Source organism: Nestor notabilis, unplaced genomic scaffold (assembly GCF_000696875.1).
Source record: "Nestor notabilis isolate BGI_N333 unplaced genomic scaffold, ASM69687v1 scaffold8247, whole genome shotgun sequence".
Lineage (NCBI taxonomy): Eukaryota > Metazoa > Chordata > Aves > Psittaciformes > Psittacidae > Nestor > Nestor notabilis.
The window spans coordinates 530-24,642 of NW_009935135.1; the positions used below are offsets into that span (position 1 = coordinate 530).

Here is a 24,113-nt window from a genome sequence, read left to right on the forward strand (position 1 = left end):
AGATGGGTGCCCTGAGAGGCAATTAGCATGTGGGTGGGTGAGAGCACACCTCAGGAATGACCTTCTCTAAGGAATATGTTGTTCTGCAAGTGACATGCCTTCATGTTCAACCATGGCATATGTAACTTGTTAATCAGCTGTTCCAGATTCTCATCCTGCCAGGAAGGAGTGGGAAAATATCATCCTTTTCCGGATAGTGCATAAAACAAAATCAGGAGGAACTGCTGTGTTGGGCTCATTGAGTCCTTCCAGCAATTTTAGGTGGAGTGTGGATGGAATGATGTGAATTAAAATGACTTAGTGTTATTTTGGCTTTGGCTTCCATAGAGCCCATCAGGAGTGGTGCTGTGAGTCTTTGTCACAGCAGTGTCCCTGTGAGATGAGTTTGTGAGACTGAAGACTACAAAGGGATATTTCCCCCTAAGTTGGTGGAGGAGACAACTCTACAACAGAACAGAAAATCAAGACATTGGTGTTTTTAAAGATCTAAGTTTATCTTGTGACCAGTGGAACTGCTAAAACCTGGTTTCTTGCAGATTTTTCCTACATCCACTCTGCATAAAGAGGATGTTCCCACCTCCTTTACACGTCCTTTCTCTCTTTCCCCCACCAGTGGTTCTGGTGTACCTGGGAAGAGGGCAGTCAATGTGGCTGATAAGTCTCATTTCTCAAGGAAAGCAAGCAGCAGATACTGTTCCCTGGCTTGCAGTCAACCAAGGTTTTGTACAGATACTGCTCCAGTTTTAAGGCCTTGTCCAACAATGAAAATGGTGGTTGTGCTTGATAGTTCTGTCTACAAGCAGGTATGAGAGAGTGTTGCACTGGGAGAGCACTATGCATGAGCCACATGTACCTTCCTGTGTGTATGCAGAGGTTAAAACTGAACTCTTGGAGGCCCAGAGACAGAATGAGATCAACAGAGACGGCTGGATTGGAATGGCTTGTTTCCTGGAATCTGTCCAGACGTTTCTCTCTCCTCCTCCTCTCTATATATGCATTTGTACTGGTCCCAGTTTGTTTCACTGTGGCTGATGCTGGAGTCCTGGATCATCTGTTCCATCTTGAGGAGGATGAGTGTGTCAGGGTGACATGGGGCTGGTTTTTCCCTATAGATCCTTTCTGGGCACTGCTGCTCAGCAGCTCTGCCCTCACTGCATGGGTCCTTGTCTTCCACCACTTCCTGAACTGCAGCTGGGTTTTACCACTTTATCCCAGAACCCTGAACTTGAGGTCACTGCTTGGATTTCCTTCAGTTGGGAAGGTGGTACCTCTGGTTTACTAATGGGAATTAACTGCTTTTGGAATCATATTTTAGGGATGGAACAAAAGAGTGACTCTATATCAATGGTAGTGTAATTTCTAGGCAAGAGGTCTCTTTGATTTGAATCTCTGCATCTTCTGCCCAAAGGGCTTCCTCAGCTGAAAGGTAGCTGAGGCTGAAATGTAATTTTGAAGCATGTTTAGAGCTTTCTTCTAGAAACTAGGACAGGCAGGAGCTAAACTGCTGGAACCACACTGCTCTGAGTGATAGGAGTTAGCAGCTTGGGTGGGTTTTGAGGGTTGTTTGTGTTCTTTTTCCTTTTTTAAAGCCGGCATGTGAGTAGCTGATTGCCACGACTAACCCTGTGAGGGATTCTGCAGCAAACATACCCTTCTGCAGTGTGAAGCATCCTGCAGTTGGAAACAGCTCTTGCCTCCTGTGTTCTCCATTCAGCTGCAAGCACCATGAAGTCTCCCAGCTGCTGCAGCTCCATTCCCAGCAGTGCAAGATCAACTTCACCATTGCTGCCTGGAACCTTCCACACTGTGCTTTGTGATGCCCAGTGTGCTGGGGCCACGCAGTGCTGTGGTTTTTATAGCTCCCTCCTCGGGCAGGTTTGGCTTTGTGCAGGATTCCTGTCACCACGTTCTTCTTCCCCCTCTCTTTGTGCACAGAACAAGGACCTTTGTCTCCATCTGTAGCCTGTAATGTCTCCTGTAATGTCACAGCCCTGCAGCTGTCAAGGTGCTAAAACAAGAACCATGAGCGCTGCTGAGGAATTCTTGGAGGGCACAGTCTGGTTTGGAAGCAGCGTGTAGTTATGAATGCCTCAAAGTCTCTCATTGCATGACATTACACTAGACCTTTTGGGAGCAACACTTTTCCTAATCTTCCCAATTAGTTCTGGATGCTTTGATTTGGTTTGCTGGTGACTAATGTCTGTTTGCCATGGTCATGAGAGAGGGATGTGCTTTCATTGCATCCCAACTGCCTCCTGCGTGAGCAGCTGCTGCAGCCAGAGGTGGAGGCTCAGTGGCCAGAGCACATTAAACTCACTGGATTGGACTTGGTGAAATAGGAGTTGGTTGTCAAGACTCAATTTAGCTAAGAAAAAAAAGGGTATTTTGTCTAACAGAGACAAGGTAGCAGCCAGTTTGTACTTCAGCCTTTGCAGTTGTGACCTGATTTCCTTCCTCAAACTTCTGCACACTGAGGGGTGAGGGAATTGCTTTTGCTTCTGCAACTCGATGCCACTTCCCTATTTTAAATGGAGATCTTCACGAGCACAAGCAGGGGTTGGGGAAGCAGCTGTGCTCTGGGATATTTTTACCATAATCCATGAACTGTTTCCTGCAGCCAGTTGCCCTTTTGTGGCAGAGGAGCCATCCTAAAACAGATTAAAACTACTACTTTTAGGAGCAGTTTTCCAGTGCCACTTGTATGACCCTTTTTTATCTAATAACAGGTTTTTTTCCTTCTCATCTGTCATTTTCTTCTGATCTGGGATGCAGGAAGGTGCCAAATGGATTCACTTGGTTTATTACTCAGTATTGAGAGTGCTTCTAGACACAGCATATTCCTAGTAATCCTTAAATTCACCTTTTTGGCTAGCTTCTTGCAGCATCCAGCTCTGAGTTTCAAGAGCTGTTCCTGTGATGTGTTGCCCAACCACAGTCGCAGTGGATTATGAGAAGGATTTAATTTCTTCGAGTCGTACCGAGTTAATTTTAAGCTGTGTATCAGCACTTGAGATTTATTGTAAATCCTGAACTCATTAAAAGATTACATTGTAAAAATAAATAAATAAAGCCCCAAACGTGGGACTATTTACTTAGAATGAAAACACACCTATTTGGCAGCCAAGTTGTAAATCTGGTGGTGTTCTTGTGGCAAAGGTGTCTCTTTTAAATGGAATTGCATTTAAGAACATTGAATTTGGTAACTTTATAGGCTGGGATGTTTGTATAATACCCAATTAAAGGCTTCCTGGTCTTTCCCTTTTGGCAAAGCCCCCCAAATACTGTTTTTAAAGCCCCTCTGTGCACAGCTAATCCCACACAGTGCCAGGAATAGGGATCCCTGCACCGGAGAGGGGAGCACTGCTGGGAGGAGGAAGCCTGCATGGATCATATGTGCAAAGCTGATTTAGGGAGGTGGTGACTTAACACATGTGAGTTAAAACCTGCTCCTTTCTCACCCACAGGGTGGCTGAGGGGAAGATGTGTGCAGGGCCAAGCCCAGGGTGCTGATGTTGTGGGTCGTTGTGCTTTGCCAGCCCTGGGCCCCATGCGAGGGTCATGCTTTCCAATAGAAGTGTTTTTGGGTTTGGTTTGTTCAAGTGGAGCAGATGAAGCACATTTAGAAGCGTTGCTGAGGAGAGCTCTTGCTCTTTGTTACGTCTTCAGGAAAGCACGGTGGTTTCCTCTCCCCTGTGAAAACAGTTTTGTCTCCGACCACAAGTCAGTAGTTCTCTGAAAGCAGTTAAACTCCTGCCAAGCTGCAGCTTCCAGCAGCACAGCAGCCTTTTGGCCCTTCTGCCCATTCACATCCCTCATTAATTCTCATTTTGCTCTTCCAACACTGTTATTTGTGCACCCTAGAGAGCAGCTGAGTTGGTCCTTTGGTGCAGTGGTGCCATGCCCAAGTGTAGCAGTTGATCCAGTACCTAAAGGAGCCAAGAAGAAGACTGGAGAGGGGCTTTTGACAAGGGTCAAAAAACAGACAGGACAAGGGGAATGGCTTTAACCTGCCAGAGGGGAGATTGAGATGAGCTTTTGGGCAGAAGCTCTTCCCTGGGAGGGTGTTGAGGCGCTGGCACAGGGTGCCCAGAGAAGCTGTGGCTGCCCCATCCCTGGCAGTGTTCAAGGCCAGGTTGGACACAGGGGCTTGGGGCAACCTGCCCAGGGGGGTTGGGGGCACCTGGCTCTAGTGGAGGGTTCCCCTGCCTGTGGCAGGGGTTGGAGCTGGAGGAGCTTTGAGGACCCTTCCAACACAACCCAGTGTGGGATTCTATGCTGCTGGGCTGTGCATCTCCCTTGGTGGTGTCCTCAGCCAGACCCTGAAGAGCTGTTGTGTTTGCAGGCAGTGTCACCTCCTGCTTTAGGCATCAGGAGCAACCTCTTGCCATGGGCTCGCACGGAGCCCGCATCCTCGTTCCGCTGGGGCGCTGCAGTTCCGGGAGTGCAAGGGAGCTGCTTAAAAACGGAGCAGTGGGTGATCAAAAGCAGGCGGTGGGTTGCCTGGTCCCTGCGGTCAGCTGCCTGTCACAGCCAGTTGGCTGCTGCTCGTGCTGCTCAGGTTCATCCTGATCAAAACTGAAAGGTGAAGTTTGGGGTTTAATTTGTTCAAATTGATTTATTTCCCCTCTCCCCCTTTCCTCCCTGCAGTAATAAATTCCTTTAAAAACTCTAAACTAAACTGACAAGCACTCGTGCTGCCTGCAAATAATTACCATAGGTTCCTCATAGAGGATTATTCTGAGCCCTGCCTGAGACCAGGAATAGGTAGTCACTGACATCTTGTACTATTAGTTGTGTTTTTACTCTTGGTTTAAGTCTATATTTGTATTTGGCTTGTAATGTGATTCTGAAATACATCCATTAGCATATGCTCTGCATGATTCTCTCTTCATTAGATAAATGAAGATGGAGGGACTGTACATGGCAGTTGGGTGTATTAATTTTTCAAATCCTATTTCACATTATGCCATCCAGGAGGGATTACAGAGACTAATTTCAGCATGTCTGGTTCCATGGCTGTTCATCTATGCTACTTTCACTTTGAATGATTCCAAAAGCATTAAATCACCGAGGCAATCTTGTCTTGAAGCCTAAATTTGGCTGTTTAGGAAATGGTGGTTGTTTTGTTGCTGTAACTTTGGCTCTGTATTTTGTTTTGTTGCTAGTAGAGGTCTTCAGGTCAGCGGTCTTCAACAGTCAGTAGCCAGCATTATTCTGGTCCTTTGTACATAAGACAGCATTGAATAGGATCAGCTTTCCTTACGGAGATGGAGAGGAGGCATATATTAAGAGATGTCACCTCCAAGGTTGGGGAATGTTGACAAGGAATGGCAGAAGTGAAATGCCAGCCATTTCTTCTGCATGTTTACACATGAAAGAAGACGACCCCATCCCAGACCTCTCCCTCCTGTCTCTCTTCTCCCATTGCTCATGAAAAGGCCATCACAGCATTCCCTGGAAACAAAACCCCTTGGAATAGGACCTGGGTTCTGGAACTGCTTCTCATGTGTGTACAACTTGACCAAGAGAAAGAGCAATGATTAGCTAGAATGATTGTTATTCCCAGAGGAAGCTGGGATATTAGGTGCATCAGCAGTTTGGGGGGGGACACATACTTCAGGATATCAAGGGGTTCCATCAGTAAAATATAGACCCAGTTGGCAAAGTTGGTGTCTCTGCAACAACTGTGTTGGAATCACTAGATCTGTCTCAGTTCAAATGGGAACATCTCATTAGCTTGTGTTCCTGCAAAGTTCAGCTGTGTAGTGAGCTTGGTGCTAGCAGCATGTGGGTGGCCTTGGTCTACTGGCCACGGAGGGGCAGGGATGGGGGCTGGGTGACTGTGACAGTTTGTGAGCAGTATTTATTCCTGAAAACAGTGGTTTTTACTCTGCACAACCATGTGCAGAGTAAAAACTTCCCATCTGAGCAAAATGCTTCTGTGATGAAAACAAGCAGAGATGGTAAATTAATGACCAGCAACACCCTTGAGTTAAAAGGGGTTAAAAGTTAGCTTGGTTATTTTTAGCTGTCACTGGTCACTGTTGAGAGGCACATACAAAAGCTTCAGTGCTTGGGCAGAGCCTTCTTCCCAAAACACTGGGGATGGACACAGGGATGGTGTCACAGCAACTGCTGAGATATGGGCAGCAAAACCCTCTCTGCGGAACCCCTGAACCCTTTTCTTGCACCATCAGGAGTTTCCAGCTGGAGAAGTGCATTGATTGTTTATTTCCTCTGTGGAGCCATGAGATGATTAAAGCTTCATTAAATTCTGAATGCTGAAGGAGTTAATGGACCATTAGGAAGCATCTCCCTTCACTCTGGGATGTGCTCTGTGCTGTCAGTGTATTACAGCTCTTTGTTGTTTTCCCCCTCCAGACAGGCAGAATTGACAAGTCCTACCCCACAGTGTGTGGCCACACAGGACCGGTGCTGGACATCGACTGGTGTCCTCATAATGACCAGGTCATCGCCAGCGGCTCTGAGGACTGCACTGTCATGGTAAGAGTGTTGAGTTGGTCTTGTGGGGTTTGCTTTGTGCTAAAACTGCTGCTGCAAAAGAAATTGTTGTATTTCTGAAGACATCTCCTGTTCTGCTGCTGAGGCCAGAGTGCACAATGCATGGGCACTGTGCACACTTTGTCTTGGCTTAAGAAATGATGCTGTTGTGGCTGCAGGACATAGCTAAAAATGGAGCAAAAATCAGAGTGAGCTTTATTACCTGCATAACAGCAGAGTTTGGACTCAGAAGCGACATTTTCTTCTCCCTTACTGTTTGAGAAGGTGCAACCTCAGACTTGGGAGAAGAGTCTCTTTAGCACTGAGATAGCTCTTCGTGTAGCAGGCTTGGCCTGTATCTTCCTGGCTTTATCTTCAGTTGCTCCTCCATTTTTCCTTCCCTTGGGGATTTGCCTGATGTTTGGGAATAGGAAGGAAGAATGCCAGTCAGTGGTCATACGTCTTGATCTGTAGTGCTTTGCAGAAGACAGAGGTGGCTCCTTACCTCAAAGATCCTAATGGATGCTGTGGTGTGTGCTGGGAAGAGGTGGGGATCAAAGAGGAACAATGCCATCAGGTTTCAGAGTTGCTTCAGCCCCTGATTTAAGGGTGATGCTTTAAGTTTTTCTTATATCCACAGGTTGTGAATAGGTGCAAAAAGAGGGGTGTTTTTTAATGAATAAATAAAAAATGATAAAACTCCTGCACCTGCCAGCCTTGGTCCTAAGACCTGTTGTACCTCAGAGCCCACTGGACAATAGGCGACCTTGCTCCAGGATGGATGTGGAATCCTGTGCATGCAAACACAGCAGAATAAGTGAAAGAAAATCCTTGTGAGATGAAATAATGCCAAATAACTTGAGTGATCTTTGGCCATATTTAGAAATGCTGTAGGCTGAATTTTATATTGGAATCTTATTATAGATCATGTCAGATAAATTCCTTTGCTTCTGTTCGTCGTTTGAATGTTTGGGAGGGGATTCATCCCAAGAGGCTTATCCCGGGACAGCTCTTGCCTGTGATCTCTCAGTCTTGGAAGCTGAAGCATGTTAACAAAATGTACTATATTTAATATTAAACAAAACAACAAGCTTCTGTGATTGCAATGGTCACTACTGGGCTAGAACTAAACTTTGAAGGATACAGGAATGTTCCTCTAGAAACCAGGATCCAGAAGGAACGGTTTCTGAAACATGAGTATCAACAGGAGCAGGCAAAGCTGAGGTCCATAGCTGCCGCCTCGGAGGCAAAATAAGTCTCTAATCCAAGTGCAATGAGAAGTATGTTGTGAGGCTCCAGAGGGATTGAATTATGTAGAAAAACCAACAGTGTTGAGTTACAAAATGCTCCTAATGTAGACACAAACTTTCTGTGAGAATCTGAGGCTAAACTGCTCAGACAAGCACCATGGGGTCACGAGGGGTTGTCTGCTCTGTGGCTGCTGCTTATCTGCACACACTGAAGCAGGGGGTGAGCTTCTCTCCATCCCTGGAGGCAACAGGCATGTGGACAGACACCACGGTGTAGCTGGCTGCAGGTTTGCACACTGGTGTTTGTGTGGTACCTGGTGGTGTGACAGTCATGAGCAGAAGGGAGCAAGCAGCCTAGAAGGTGAAATAAGTGAATCCCCACTGTGCTTGAAGGAACAAGCGCATGCAGCTCAGGATTTGAAAGATATGTCAGTGCACGTTAGCTGGAGATTTAAGTTGCAGTGAAGCTGAGTGCCAGCAGTAGTGATGGAAGCAGAGAGAGGTCTGAAGGCATAAGCTGAATCTCCTCTTAAGTATTGCATAACTTCTGATGGGAAATGATGTATCCCAAATCACTTGGGACAGTTGTTAACTGGGCTGGACACGGCTAGAGTGTGCAAAGACCAACCCTGGCCTGGACTATTTGGAAGCAAAAGTGGATGAGCTAATGAGCCTTCCCATTTTTAATTGCTTTTTGTCCTGGCACGGGTAATTCAGCATCCTGTTTTCCTTGCTAGTCTTCAATAAAGGTTTTGGAGTCCTGCTTCCTGAACAGGCTGTCACTGAATAAACTCATCTTACTCTAAAGGATGTGTGGTTGTTCATTAGCTCTGAACTCTTCATTAGCCAATGTGAAATGAGAAAAAGTGGTGTGGTAGAGAAAATCACGGGACTTTCTGCAGAGGTGGCAGCTGCTTTAAAGAGAGAAAAAACCTTATGTTTTTAGAGACCATCTGGGCCTTGGTTACTTGAGGATTTAGGATCTTACCCTCTGCCACAACAGATCTCAGCAGCATCAGCTAGACATGTACTGAGGGAGAGAGGTTGGCCTTGAGATGCTATCTAACCAGTGTCTCTGAGGTGAAGAGTGCTGATTCCCTGCAGCCATAAGTTTGAACTGTTGCACAAGGAAGCTTAACCTGGCCCTTTTGAAAGCTGGAAGCATTTTCATATCAATAAAAACTCAGATTTGTGGAAGGTGGAAATACCCTCTGAGCTGCAGATAAACCTTGAGCAGGTATTTGAGATCATTAGACTGGGGGTTCTAGTAAAGGACTGGGAAAGAAGACGTCAAGACATCTTTTTCTGATGCTGCTTAGCTTGGACAGCTTCAGAGGTTTAACTGTTTACAGCTGCAACCGGATGAGTCTGATGCAAGGCTCTTGCTCACTGTGATCTGATGGCTTCAGGTGGTGCTTCTGCTGTCACATCTAATGAATTCAGATATCATTTGGAGGCAGAGAAGAAAAACATGGTGGGGTCAGTGGTTAGGACAGCCCACCCTTGCAGGACCACTGTTGTGGAAGTCTCAGTGCTGGTGGGTACAAGCACATCACTGCCTGATCCCAGCAGAGGAACAAGTAGAATGGAGCTCTGCAAGACACCACCTGCTTTCTCTGCTGTAGTGTAGGCTCGTGGAGGAGCAAATGCTCTTCCTTTGTCCTGGGTATTCCTCGGGACACATGTTGGCCTCTCTCCCCTCCTGCCCTTGCCAGCTGGAGTGCGAAGCCAGCAGATTCCTTTTGAGTTGACACATAAACTCACCTGAAGTGGTTCGAGATATAATGAAATACTTGTAGCCGGCAAGTGTTCAGGTATTTCCTCTTCATGTCTTGTTCTCAGACCAGAACATGGCCCATTTCATTTCCAGTGTAGCACAAGAGCCCTCGTCAGACAAGTGATGTGATGTCGGGAACAGCAGCAGCCTCTGCCCCATTTGATGGTTCTTGCTGAATTTCTCTCATCTGCATAAGAGCAGGATGGAGAGTCCCCATCTCCTCTGCTCTGAATTGCTCTCAGGCAGACTTCCTTTAAAATACTGTGGCATGCAGATACCTCCTGTGGCCTCTTCTGGTGTTCTCTTTGAAGACTTGTTTTCTTGTGCCAGCAAATAAGGAATTACTTAAATAGTCATGCTTGCTGTTCTGCTGAATGCCTGTAATGTACTGCAGGTTACTTAATTCAGCTGGAAAATGTTTGATTCCGTAAAGGCTTCTAGATGGTATCAGAAGGGCTTTTCTCAGATATGGAAAATTGGCTTCATCACAAGGTGAATACTCAGGGTTTGCATGTACTGGCCAGAGTACAGCTCATTTGGTTGAGTGGATTGTTTTCAAACTTAAGCCAGAGCCTTTGCTCTTGTCCTTAACCTGGGACACCGACCTGGCAGCAGACAGTTCAGAAGTGGTACCAGGACCAGCTTGAGGGTCTTACAGCTACAGAAAGTGGATGCACAAAGTGCCTTTTCCTGCAGCGATACAAGAGCAGGGACTTAGATAAACCCCAGGGCAAAGCCTCACTTGTTTCCTCAGATAATGTGAATGTAGGATTGATGTTGTTTCTGGAGACGGACTTAATCTGCTCTGCAGATGCACAGCCAGAAGGGGACAGGTTTTGGTTCTCTTTAAAGGGTATAAAATAGTGCAGAAAAACTTGGCTGTATTTTCTCTCTCACATGCTGTTTGTGCAAGACCTTTCCCTGCTGCTCTTCCTCTGAGCCCCAACCTCTCCACAGCACCGTGGTGTGACTTCACTTCCTCCATCACAAACAAACCAGTCACGTTAATTTAACAAAACAAGAAACCCACAACCCCAAAACCCAACAGGTCCCACAAGTGGGAGAGTTGACAAACTGCTGCTGATGTCCCATTCATCTTGCAGCCTTTGTGTACTCATCCTGCGTCCTCACCTTCACAGGCCGGGTCCTGTATCCAAAGGAAAAGCTCCTCAATTTGCCCTGTGAACCCAGTTTCATCCCATGCTGAAGCCAGGCCCTCACCCTGTGCAGGAAGGAGTGGGCCAGGCCACTTGGGAGCGTTCCCTGCCTTTCACACTCCTGGCTCTTGGGGTTTTTTTTTTGCAATACCAGGCAGGATTATTACGTCAATAGTTGGTGTAATCTGCAGATTACACGGGCCTGCAGCTGCTGTGAACTACAGGGGCTTTCCCTTAAAAAATATCTGTGTGTCCTCCAGAGGCTTTTAGAACATCCTTTTCTTTGGTAATTTGCCTCCCGTCCAACCCCTGCACTCACTGGCTCACCTTTAAACTTGGCCCTGGAATTTTTCTGGCACACAAGTTACTTTGCTGTAAAGCTCCACTTGCACAGAAGGATCCCAGCATCATTCCCATCTCTGACAGTGCAATACAGAAATTGGCATCTTGGGGACTTGGTCCCTTTGCTCTGGCTGCCCCTTGGCTGGGAAGGAAGGTTGGCTGCAGCTGCAGGGGTGGAAGCTCCTCTGACCCTGTGTAACTTGTGTGCAGGTCACATGTGGCCCAGGAGTGCTACTCCTGGGTCTTTCTGTGAGTCAATTCAGTTTTGAAAGCTCCCCCCACAAAGAGAGCAAGGCTGAGTTGGGGCAGGCCACTTGATCACACCATTTCTCTTGGGGGAAGAGCGAGCTGTGTTCAACAAGGCTTGCTATTTTTAAGAGCTCCTCAAGCCCTTGGAGTAACCAGATGTCTGGCTCCTTGCTTAATCCTCAGTGTAACATCAGCCTGCGTGGGTCAGTCTTGGCTGTCGTGGCCTTTTCATCTAATGGAGAAGTGGGTTTGGTGTTTTTTCTGTATCCCCATGTCAGCTCTGCCCCAGGGTCTGCCTGTCAGGTAGAGGGGTCAGACCAGAGCTGCTGGTAGCATCTTCTACCCCTGCTGTGGTGTCACCTAATGCTCTGCTGGGCACCTCCTGTACCTCAGATTGGAGCCTCTGTCTCTCCTGCATTACCTCTTCTGCTGGGGTCTCCCAGCTCTCATGTTCTTCTTCCATCTTTCTTACTGCTTTAGGTAATAACTGAAGAGGTACTTTCTAGAAGGGGGGTACATAGTGACAGGAAAAGGGAGAATAGCTGCAAGATAAAACAGGAGAGATTTAGATTACACATGAGGAAGTGCTTCCCTGTGAGGGTGCTGAGGCGCTGGCACAGGGTGCCCAGAGAAGCTGCGGCTGCCCCATCCCTGGCAGTGTTCAAGGCCAGGTTGGACACAGGGGCTTGGAGCAACCTGCTCTAGTGGAAGGTGTCCCTGCCCGTGGCAGGGGGTTGGAGCTGGAGGAGCTTTGAGGTCCCTTCCAACACAAGCCAGTCTGGGATTCTATGATACCTGTGTTCTGCAGCATTGCATCAGTCCTTACAGTTCTGAGGTTTGGAGGTGGCTTATCTGAGAGATCTGCATACAGTTACAACATCAAGTGTGGGTACCAGTTTTAGCAGACTGACATTAAAGTTCTCCTGTCAGCAGACACGTTTTAAACTGTTACTGCTGTCAGGTTGTTATTTCCTGACTGGCAAGAAAAAAGCTGCCTCTCTACGAACTGACAGCTTTGCAACTCCGTTTTGTCGTGTAGCAGGCAGGTGAAATGACTTGTTGCAGTTCCCAAGGCAGGCTGTGTTTCAGCCCAGTCCTCAGCCTGCTGTGCCTGCAGTCACTGGCAAGGCTGGTGTTGAATTCCAAGGAAGCAGGGTGACATCCTGCTTCTCCAGGCTGCACAGCTCCAGTCTGCAACCCAGTTGTTAAAACCTGAGTGCTGGTAAAAGCCTTGGTGTGTTGCTAGTGCTGTTCATCAGACAGGAAGAGAAGGAGGGAATTGTACCCCTGCAGAGGAACTCTTTGCTGAGCTTGTATGCCTGTCACTGTCATTCCTCCTGGGATGCTGAGGGTGCTGAGAGCTGCTCTGGTGAGAAGTGGAATCATTTTAGGGTTATTTAGAGGTGAGCTGGTACATGCTGGGAATTTTTGCATCCCAGTGGGTTTTATTTAAGCAGCCGCCACCCCAGTGAGAAGGGAGGAACCGGGATTAGCACAGAAATCCATGTCACCCTCTTTGCCTGTCTGTCTGCCTCGCTTCCGAAATCCACTCTGCTCACATCTGCCGGCTCTGACAGCTTGGCTGGGCATCGTGGGCAGGGTCTGGCAGCCCTGTTCTCTCTCCGCAGATAAAGCAAACAATGGAAGGCGAAGCAAATGTGCTCTGATGCTGCCACCTATCTATAGGTACTTATAACTGCTCACTGGTGGGGTTCCTATTCGGTTTTTTAATACACTCTATGCAGGTCAAACTCAGTTCAAAGATGATTGTCCAGTGCTGAATTGCAGGAATAGTTCTGGTCGGGCTGATCCTGCCCCGGGGCGTGGGGTGATGGGTTTTGTCTCTCCCATCCCTGGTCCTGGCTGGTTGCAGAAGCCGCCTCCCTCAGTGCATGAACCTGTTCTGACTCCACAGCTGGAATTCCAGTGGTCTGTGATCCTTGGGGGTCTGCTCTTTCTCCTTATGGCACTTTCCTGGAGAGGTTTGCAACACAAGGGTTGTGTAACCAAGCAGGTAGGAAGCGAACAGGCACTTTGCTGCAGTCAGAGGTAGTTTCTCCAGTGCTAACTTGGGCTGTTTTAACCTTTGCAAGAACCAGAGAGCTCTTCCCCAGTTAAATGGCATCTGAAAGGCTCTAGACATAACATGAAACTAATAAATAAGAAGGCACCAGTGTAGCTGCAGAGTCATCCCCTTGAGGGACAAGCATAATTTGATGAGACAGCAGCTTGTTCAGATGGAGTTTGAGCTGCTGCAAGGCAAATTAGTTTGAATCCCTGTCAGGTGGCATCTGAGATAGATGGATCTCTGGACACAGGGATAAGGGGTGTTTGCAGGGTAAGTAGCTGGTAGTTATGTGCTGGCATAGGCAGGATGTTACACACACGAGCTGAAGGTTCATTGATGGCTGGGAGCGATTCCCTCCCCAGTTCTCTCTTCCTGTTCATATGGAGAAGTGACAACTGGGACTCCTGCTGCGGCATGGCACAGGGCACAGGAAGCAAATGAGTACAGCACTCTTCAGAGGGGCTGGCCCTTGGCTAACCAGCTTTCCTTTCCTTTCCAGGTGTGGCAGATTCCTGAGAACGGGCTCACCCTGTCCCTGACAGAGCCAGTGGTGGTGTTAGAAGGTCATTCCAAGCGAGTCGGCATTGTGGCTTGGCACCCGACGGCTCGCAACGTGCTGCTCAGCGCAGGTACGGTGCCTGATGGCGCCCACAAGCATCTCATCTCGTTTCATTTCATCTCTCCCTCACATTTTTCTTGCACACTGGGTATTGTGGAGAAGAGCTTCTTGACTCTTTTTCCTTCTTTCCTCTTCCCAGTTGCTTAGGGATGGTGAATCACAAGACTCTAACGGCAGTGCCTGGAACACTGGGACACGTGGCTCACAGCCCCCTCTTTATCTTGGCTTCAGTTACATTAGCTTCAGTTTACAGGGACAAGAACCAGGAAGTTGTCTGGAGGCATGAATTACAGTATTAAAATTGTTCCAGACTTCATTTGATCTGCAAGTTTCATCCACTGATAACTGTTTACATCTGCACTCTCCTCATCCCTATTTTCACAGACTTCTATAAAAGGCCCAACTGTTTCTCCTTTTCCCTGATCCCTGCAAGGTAGCCCAGAGTTCCTTCCATAAGCTTTCATTTGCAGCGTTTTCCAAATTGCTTCCTTGATGGCTATGGTCTGTGCAAGGACCACTGAGAAACAGTCACATCATTATGGAAATAAAATGGAGAAGTCATTATCCATCAGCACAGTCAGAGGCTTTCATAGCATGACCTGTAGGTTGGAGCCCAATAAAAGAAGCCAGTCCTTTCAGCTGGGCTGTCAGATGAGCTGTGTGATTCCTGTTGATAGAAATACTTTTCAAGGCACCAGTTTGGTTTTGATCTGGATTCCCCAAAAATGCTTGGAGTTGCAGACCTTGTGGCAGTTAACGTAATGAAACTCAGGGTGAGAACATACAAAAGGAGAAGGTAATTTTTCTTAGGTAGCTCGGTCAGACTCAGAGGCAGCAAGGTATGTGTGTCCAGGCCTGCTCCCAAGAAACAGGGGAGAAGGGAGGCTCTCTGGTCTTTGCAGTCTCCAGGGTTCTCCTGGTGACAGCAGGCAGGTTTCAGATCTCTTTCAAGCCTTTGAGAGGTCAGGGGGATTGTTATCTTTTTCCCTGATACATGTTTTCAGCCCTCTGGAGCCTTAGGAGAAATTCCTCAGTCACACATTGTGCTTTCCTTCCCTTACCTGGTCCCTCAGATGTGTTCTTTATTTTGCTGTCATCTCAATCTTAGTATTTATTCTTTGTCTTCTGGAACAAAACCACCGCCTGATGGTTGCAGTCCTTGTGAAGCTGCTGACCTGAGCTTTGCTGCCTGCTCTCTTTGTTCTGCTCTTTCTCCTGCTGTCACTTGCCTATTTTCCATCCATGCCATTTTGACTCTTTCTGCCACAAATCTCTGTCCTGAGAAGGCAGGGCCTGGCTGCCAGCCAGTATCTTCACTTATAGAGTTGTAAGAACATTGCCTCTTTGGCCTGGACATCTCTTTGCTCTGTCGTCCTGCAGTTGAGCCAAGACCCAAGAGCTCCTGCACAAAGCATCTGCAGTAGCAGTGGCCAGGGCACACTTTCACAGACCTCCACCAGCTCCACCAGCACCTCCTGCTGTCCCCTTTAGCTTCTTCTCTGCCAGGGATCTCTCCTGCCCCTCCTGCTCTCCCCATGCATGTGGGCAGCACGTTGGCTGGGCTGGTGGCCATCTGTGGGAGCAGTGCCCAAACACTCCTGCATAAACTGCCTTTGGGACAGCCACGGCACCTCTGGAAAGGTGCTGGATGCTTTCAAGGGAGGAGTTTGGTGCCTTCTCTGTCTGCTTGGTCCCTCCTCTGAGCCTGTATTTGAGTGAGGATGTGCTGCCTGGAGTTCCATGTACATTACAGTGCATGGAGTGTGTTTAAGAGACAGCATCTGGGGCTTGGAGCTGCAGCAGGTTTATTCCTTGTTCCCTGCTGCTGGCTTTTTTGTCTGTACAGACCAGCGTTGTGACTTTAGCTGTTACTTTCTATTCTAGGTTGTGATAATGCAATCATCATCTGGAATGTGGGAACAGGTGAAGCCCTCATAAACTTGGATGACATGCATGTGGATATGATTTACAACGTGAGCTGGAATCGCAACGGCAGCCTCATCTGTACAGCTTCCAAAGACAAAAAAGTTCGAGTTATTGACCCCAGGAAACAAGAAATTGTTGCTGTAAGTTTGCATGAGAATGGGTAAGAAGCAACTGGGTTTCACTCCAGCAGAATATATGTATATAATTCTCACTATATAGAAAATATAGTTCTCTATGTTTCAGAGCATATAGAGAAAGAATCTTCTTGCTGAGTATCTATACACCATGTTAAGTCATGTTTTCAGAGTGAGGACAAAACTACAGAAGGGCTAGCACTGGTTGAAGGATTTGTCTGGGTTTACTGGGATTAGTGTTTGAACAAGGATTTTAGGGCTCAGTTTTAAAACCTGCTGGAGTTTAATTCCACTTCTAATCCTTTTGTATAATTACAGTTCCAATGTTGCGTATGCAAAGCAGAAAAATTCAGCAGCCTGTTTGTGTTGTAGCTTGCAAAGAAGTCTTCTTTCCACCTTGCAAGAGTCTGATAGGCAAAGCTGAAACAAGCCAGGAATGACCACTTCTTGTGTAGCTTGGTAATTGGTTTCTTCCCTCCAGCATCAGGCAAAGATAGGTGGATGTTGCTCCATGTAGTCAGCATCCTGTGTGGAGGAGCAGCGTGTCCTGCCCAGCGATTCCATGCAGCTAGGAGAGAAGCCACCACTGGATGGGCTTTTCTGTTCATTGCCAGAGGCTAACCTGTAAATCTCTTGCAGGAGAAGGAGAAAACCCACGAGGGAGCCCGGCCCATGCGAGCCATTTTCCTCGCTGATGGAAACATCTTCACAACTGGCTTCAGCCGCATGAGCGAACGGCAGCTTGCCCTTTGGAATCCAGTAGGTTCCTGTCCTCTTACCCTTTGCTGTTGGAATGTCTGTTATGTTACTATAAGCTCAGGCCTGCAGTCACCCACTAAATTCATAGTTCATATACTTGAGCGTATTCCCTCTTCCATCCACTGCCTGCTCCTGCTCAGGCTTCCTGTGCCCGAAGTTATTAGGCTGGATGTTCACTCAGTAAAGGAAATGAGTTCTCTTGTAGCAGTCGCTGCCTCACCAAGAGCAGCGCTGAAGCTGCGTGTTTGAGGTGCCTGAGGAGCTGTGAGAGCAGAGTGGCTGCGTGCAGGTTGCTTCATTCTGTGTGTTACATGTGCAGAGCAAGACAGCAACGATCCCATCTGGCACAAGACACTCGCTAACACGGCTGTGTCGCATCTTGTCCTTCACTTTGTGAATTTCCTCGGGGCCTGTTTTTATTGCATTTTGTGGTTAAAAAGTCCTTTGGGATTTTGTGAATCGTAGGTTGACAGCACATGTAACACATGGATCCTTCAGCGTGGAGAAGACACCTCTGTGTGTTCATGAGCTGTGAAGAACCGTTACCATTCTGTGGTGCTATGATTCTATGAGCCTGTGTTAACATCAGCTTTTCCATTCTTCGTTAACGTCTCTGGCATTTTTTTATTTCCAGAAAAACATGGAGGAGCCAATAGCCCTTCATGAGATGGACACCAGCAATGGGGTCCTGCTGCCGTTCTACGATCCAGATACCAACATTATTTACCTGTGTGGCAAGGTAAAAAGAAGCTTTTGGAATCACTGGGGGTGTTCAGAGGGAGACTCCTGTTAATGAGTGATGCCTGTGAGATGGTCCCCAAGGTAGAGCCAAAAAATGGGTACTGCAGCAATGGGCAGACAAAACCAGGCTGCTCCGAAACCAGTTTGATCCTCACTGTGCAAAACCATCAGAGAGCCTATGGAGGGCTGGTATGTAACTGGATGTTTCCTTGAGATGGATTTACATAGGTAAAGCTGCTCTTAATGTAACAAGTCAGATACTGCCAGCAAAACATCTCTTGTTGGTTGTTGACCCACATGATTCTGCACTAGTGTGGGAGGAGGGTACGTTTCAGATGTTATCCTCCTTGTGCTTGAAGATGATGGAGCATGTAGCAACACTCAGTGTAATGTTGCAGGATTGAATAATAGAAAACTGGAATCACATGCTCCTTCCTCAAAGCAATTTGTAGGCATTAAGTGCTGTAAAGTGACCACTTCTGACGCTGTGGCTTTGGACTTCTGCAAATAAGAGCCAAAGGCAAGATGAAGTTAGAAAGGAGGATCCTTTGTTCAAGCATCCTGTCTTTGTAAACAAGAAATTCTTGTTATATATCTGCTACCTCTTCTGCTGTTCCAGAGGTGCCCGTGTAGTAGAACTCCCTGGAATCACAGAGGTACTGGTTTACAGCATATGCCTGTGGCAGAAAGTTCAGCTTTTTCCCAGGAGGAGATGTGGAGATTGACACTCCCAGTCTTGAAGCACGAGCTCAGGTCACTGATTCCCAGTGTTCTGAACAGCAGCACTTATTGCTGAGAAACTGTTCAGCCAATGTACAGTGTGTTACAGCAGGGACCTGCTTTATGGTGGTTCTGCTGATGCCTGTGGATGGCAGAACACAGCAGTGTGCTGACAGCGACAGCTCTGAGGAGCCTGAGAGGAGGCATAGTTTGGGTTTGTTCAGCCTGGAGAAGAAAAGGCTCCTGGGGAACTTAGAGTGGCTCCCAGTGCATAAAGGGGCCAACAAGAAAGTTGGAGAGGGGCTTTGGACAAGGGCTTGTAGGGACAGGACAAGGGGAATGACTTTAACCTGCCAGAGGGGAGACTGAGATGAGCTCTGAGGCAGAAGCTCTTCCCTGGGAGGGTGCTGAGGCGCTGGCACAGGGTGCCCAGAGAAGCTGTGGCTGCCCCATCCCTGGCAGTGTTCAAGGCCAGGTTGGACACAGGGGCTTGGAGCAACCTGCTCTAGTGGAAGGTGTCCCTGCCCGTGGCAGGGGTTGGAGCTGGATGAGCTTTAAGCCCCCTTCCAACACAAACCACTCTGGGATTCTATGATGCTCCACTGGTAAGCGATGGAAGTTTAAGCCTGAAAAGAGAGAGCTCTAACCTGTGCATGTCTGTGTGTTAGTGTTCCTGGAAGGAAAGGCTATCGGATGAGAGCGATGCCTGCCCGGCCTGGCAGGGAGCGAGCTGTGGGCTTGGGGAGCACTGGCACCTCTGGCCTCTGGAATGATTCTCCTGCTGTTTCTTGCAGGGTGACAGCAGCATTCGCTACTTTGAGATCACGGATGAATCCCCCTATGTTCACTACCTCAACACCTTCAGCAGCAAAGAGCCGCAGAGGGGCATGGGGTTCATGCCAAAGAGGGGCCTTGATGTGAACAAGTGTGAGATTGCCAGGTAAGAAGAGAGCTTGTCAGGGCGGGGGGGGGTGTCCTGGTGAGCCACTTCATCACAAGTTGAGCTGTTCAGAAGCGCCTGCTGCACCCAGGCAGTGCAAGCCAGGGAACATAGTGGATGTTGCCCCTGGAGCCTTTTGATACTCCTTTGATTATTAATGCAAGCAGGAGCCCCTGAGAGGGAGCAGAGCCTGCACTTGCCTGGAATAGGTGAATATTGCAGCAGCAGTGCCTGGTGGCCATGCTGAGGATGTCAGAGTTTGTGGCACTGGCCCGAAGCAGAGCTGCAAGGGGTGACCAAAGACACATGTGAGCAGTGAGCAGAAGGCTGGCTAGTGTGTACCTCTAAGTCACTGGTGCTGACATCCCTCCTGGCCAGAGTCTGACCCTCTGAAGTTGCTGGTGCCAGTGATGGGTGGTTTTCTCCAGCCCTTGCTGTCCCTGCAAGTCCAGCAGAACCCAGCTTTGAATCCTTGGGGTTGCTCATTTCTAATCTCCCTGTCTCCCTTTACACTGCTGCATGTGAGCAGCAGAACCGAGGCCACCTTTGCACAGCATTGGCTGTCCTCACATCTAAGTCACACCTTCTCCTTTGATTTCAAAGGTTCTTCAAGCTTCACGAGAGGAAATGTGAGCCCATCATCATGACGGTTCCTCGAAAGGTGAGCACTGCCTCCTGGTTATGTGGTTTGGAGCCAGCTCCTGCCTTCCAGCCCCAAAGCACTTGACCAATTCATCTCTTCTGGCTTGCAGTCGGACCTCTTCCAGGATGACCTGTACCCTGATACAGCTGGCCCAGAGGCAGCTCTGGAAGCAGAGGAGTGGTTTGAGGGGAAGAATGCCGATCCCCTTCTCATCTCCTTGAAGCATGGGTACATTCCAGGCAAGAACAGGGATCTCAAGGTGGTCAAGAAGAACATACTGGACAACAAGCCTGCCGCAAACAAGAAAAGTGATCTCATAAATGCTCCAAAGAAAGCAGCCGATGCCTCAAACACTGTGAGTAAAATCCACAAGCTTTTGGGGGTGGTGGCCTGAGATGTGAATATCAGGGTGCTCCATCCTCAGAAACAGTTGTAACAAAGCTCAAACATCAAGTTCCCTGGGACTTGGGTGCCAGAGGCTGACCTGAAGTTGAGGTGGTGCTTGAGGCAGGGTGTAGCTGTGAAGATTGCTGGGGACTGTGACAAAAGGGAAGGCTGAGCTTCTTTGTTCCAGCCACCCACCTGCCTGGGAGAGCTTCTGTGACCCTCTTTTGGGTGTAAAACCCAGCACAGACAGTGGCACCAATGAACCTCAGACCAGGCAGGTCCAGGAGGAGTTGTACAAGTCTGTAGTTGGGCGCTGTAGCTAACATGGGGTATAGTAATACACAGAGAGATGGAAGGGGACAGCTTTCAGTCAAGTAGGTTGTTAAAGGCCCAGTATGTCCTGGTGCTGGTGCTGGAAAAGCTGCTTCATGCCCTGAGCATCACAACTGTGGCAGTGCCTGCACCAGGCAGCTCACGAGGACCTGGTTCAGAGGAGCCCCTTGCTTTGAGACCGCCCTTCAGGGCACATCCCACCCGCTCTCCTCACAGCCACACATCTTGTCTTGTTTTGTCTTGTCTTCCAGCAAAACGAAGCCAAATTGGATGAGATTTTGAAAGAGCTGAAATCTATAAAAGACACGATCACCAACCAGGACGAGCGCATTTCCAAGCTGGAGCAGCAGATGGCAAAGATCGCGGACTGAGCGGGGCGCCAGCCCAGGCACATTCCACTTCCCAGTTGAGCAAGCAGCAGCCTGCAGCATTCCAGTACGAGCTTTCCTGTTCTCCTCAGTTCACGTCAACGAGAGCGATGATTTCCAGCCAAGCTTTTTAGTGAAAGATATTTTCTTTTTCCCTGATGTTTTAATGAATTTCTGTGACTGTGTCAAACAAGTCCAAAAGAATAAGTGCTACTTTTACAGGGTTTTATTTTTTCCCTTCCAGATGTTACGAATTCTTGAGAACAAATCCATTCTGACTCTCAATGTTGTGCCCAGATATCTTTTTCTAGATGTAGGGACCAATGCCACATTGTTCTTAACCAGTTTTTAAAGTTGCCAAAAAAAAAAAGGAAAAAAAAAGAAAAAAAGAAGTTGCTTTTTATTTTTCTTATTTGCCACTTGTGCAGTATTTGTGTTTTCAATTTCCAGGGACAGCACGGCCTCTGTGTGTGTGTGTGTGTGGTGGGTGTTTATACTGTTCAGAGAACAAAACTGAAGCTATTTTGTATAAACCTTTGATTTTGAACAATCAGATTGGTTTCCTTTGCAGTGTGGCCAAGGCTGCTGCTGAGACCCCGCAGAGACCATCCAAGCTGCCTCTCCCGCCTCCCGTCACCACTGCCTGACAGCTTAAATCAAAAGTCATTCTGAATGAGGTGCTTCACCCCAAAACGCCTCTTCTTTTACACAACTTATAAACTAGCATCATGTTGCCCTTTTACAACAGCCCCGTGTTTGGGATTCCTCCAGCCACGTGCAAAGGGGCAGGTTGGTTTTTACTTTGAGGCAGAAGTTCCTTTCATGCGGGAGATGTTTTTGCCTTTATCCATGGAGTAGAGCTTCAGGTGAGCCATGGGTGTCTCCAGGTTCTCCGTGGTGTCTGTTCCAGCCACGTGCTGCTGTAAATACTTGTTTCTGCACCACCAACACTCCTTGGCTTTAAGAAGCTTTTGAATGCCACGAGCTTGCAATTCCCTGGCCTCTCACTCAGTGCTGATGTTAGAAGCTGAAACTCTGCTTCCAAAGCAGCATTAGCAGCAGCCAAGTGACTTCATCATGACAGGTCTCCAGAGACAAAATACATCCATTATTTTTTTATGGATCTCTTTTTTCCTCTCCATCATTCCTGCCTCAGCACCCCACCGTGGAGATCCATCCCTGGAAGTGCTCAAGGCCAGGTTGAACACAGGGGCTTGGAGAAGCCTGCTCTAGTGGAAGGTGTCCCTGCCCGTGGCAGGGGTGGGAGCTGGAGGAGCTTTAAGGTCCCTTCCAACCAGTCTGTGATTCTGTGAAACCATTTGCTCCCAGATCAGATGAGCAGCCCCAGCCCCAGGCCCTGCACTCACAGGTCAGTGGAGTGGCAGGTACTGGGGAGGGTGGTTTTGATCCCAGTTGGAGAACTGGTTTCTCACCTGGTCCTTTGGGATCCTTGAGGGAGACACCCCATGAGCACACTGGGCTTGTGAGCTCCTCATGGATTTCTTGGAGGCCTCAGCCCAGCAAACCTGTGCTCAGGCAGGGTCTTGCTGCAAGGGGCTGCCTGGGTCAGGGACAGGTCCCTGCTGAGAGGCTGTCCCTGCGGTGTGAGTGGGATCCCTGCACCCTGGCAAGCTGCACCAGGCTGGATGGGTGCTGCCGGGGCAGTGTTGGCAGCCCAGGTCAGATTCAAAGGTGGGCAAAGACACGGGGGTGTCCGAGAGCTGTCAGCTGAGGAGCCTCAGTGCCTGTCCCAGCCAGGGATCAATCCCTGAAGCAGCTCCCTGCATCCCTGACTTGTGTGCACGGAGTTGTGCTTGGAACCACCACACCAGACAGAGCAGCCTCCCCCTGCCCAAGGGCATCCCTGGTGGCTGCCACTCCGCAGGGGGACACGTCCCTTCCTCCAGGCTAAAGTGATAGCGTTCATTTTCCATTAGGTTAGCTAGAAATCTTCAAATTCCCCTTTTCCCCCAAAGTTTGCATGTCCAGAACTTGCAGGTTGAGGATTCTATGTTCTGGAGGGATGGCTGTGTGTGTGAGAGGGTGAAACCACACCGTGGGGATGGCCAAGCGACGTAGCTGCAGAGGGATGTGAGGATGTGTTCTGGTTGCACAGCATGGAAGCTTCATCCGCGTGGGTTTTGTGTTGGAAGTGGCAAGCACAGGAGAGGAGTATCCATGACCACTGCTGCTGGATTCCCAGTCCAGTCGCTCCGGGTTACTTGACTGTTTGGTGCTGGTTTTGTATTGCAGTAAATGGCTGAGATGATGTGTATTTCTTAGTTTTATTTCAATTCTTTCTTTGGAAAACAAACCCAACCGGGATGCTCCCCCCATGCTGAGCTCTGTGTCCATTTGTACGTGTCGCTCCAGGGTTGTGCGCTTGGGGATGCTTTGGGATTTAGAATTGGAAGGAAATAAGTGTTTGGAGCCGCTGGATGGAAGTGCCCCGAGGAGGCTGGTGTGAGGGCGATGGTCCGAGGAGGGCAGAGGATTTAGTTGCTAAGCCTGTGTTTTATTTCATGGACCTGATGCCTACCCAGGCTCAACCGGAGTCAGTGCCTGAAGCTTTTTGTAGCCGTGATATCCCAGAAGAGAACCAGCGAAGTCCTGAAAGATGCGCTCTTATAGAGCGGCCATAGTATCTGTCCAAATATTTGCTTCCATTTTCAAAAGATAAAGGTCATTGATTATAAACTTCCTCTGTTTGCTGTTTCTTTGCCTCCCTGCGTCCCGCACCCACCGCGCTGCAGGGTCAGTCAACAGCACGGCGGCAGGAACCCGGCTGCGCGGGGTTGCGGCTGAGCAGGGACTGTCCTCTGGGACCCCACTGCTCGTCTGCCCTGTCGCAGGGGAGCCGGGGCCCATCCCTGGGGTCACACCAGGGCTCTGCTGGTGCTTTCCCGAGGGGTTGGCTGGATGTGGGACTTGATGGGAAGGACCAGCGTGGGCTGGGGGGATCCTTCTGCTCTTCCCCAGCTGAAACCTGCTTCAAGGGTGCAGGAAAGGCTTTGCAATGGCAAAGAAAGCCCCGGCTGGGGGTGGAATCGCTCAGTCTCCATCGAGGTTTGAGCTTTACCTGGGGGCTGCAGCACTTCACCCCGTTCCACAACACCTCCAGTACACCCTGACCCCGGTACAGCCCCGAAGGCCCGACGGTGCCTCGCTATGGGACAGGGCTGCTCCCTGGTCACACACC

At 48.7% G+C, this 24,113-nt stretch overlaps 1 protein-coding gene across 1 annotated transcript; it reads left to right on the forward strand.

Moving 5' to 3' along the window:
• Positions 1 to 6,347: 6,347 nt before the first annotated feature.
• On the forward strand, positions 6,348 to 21,281 carry LOC104408178 (coronin-1C; the record flags this gene model as incomplete). Its single annotated transcript, XM_010017687.1, has 9 exons — positions 6,348 to 6,504; positions 13,844 to 13,973; positions 15,848 to 16,029; positions 16,663 to 16,782; positions 17,417 to 17,521; positions 19,038 to 19,183; positions 19,787 to 19,844; positions 19,936 to 20,181; positions 20,798 to 21,281. Coding segments are annotated over 9 exons (1,264 nt in total), but the record flags the coding sequence as incomplete, so codon positions are not given.
• Between the last annotated feature and the right edge of the window lie 2,832 nt (positions 21,282 to 24,113).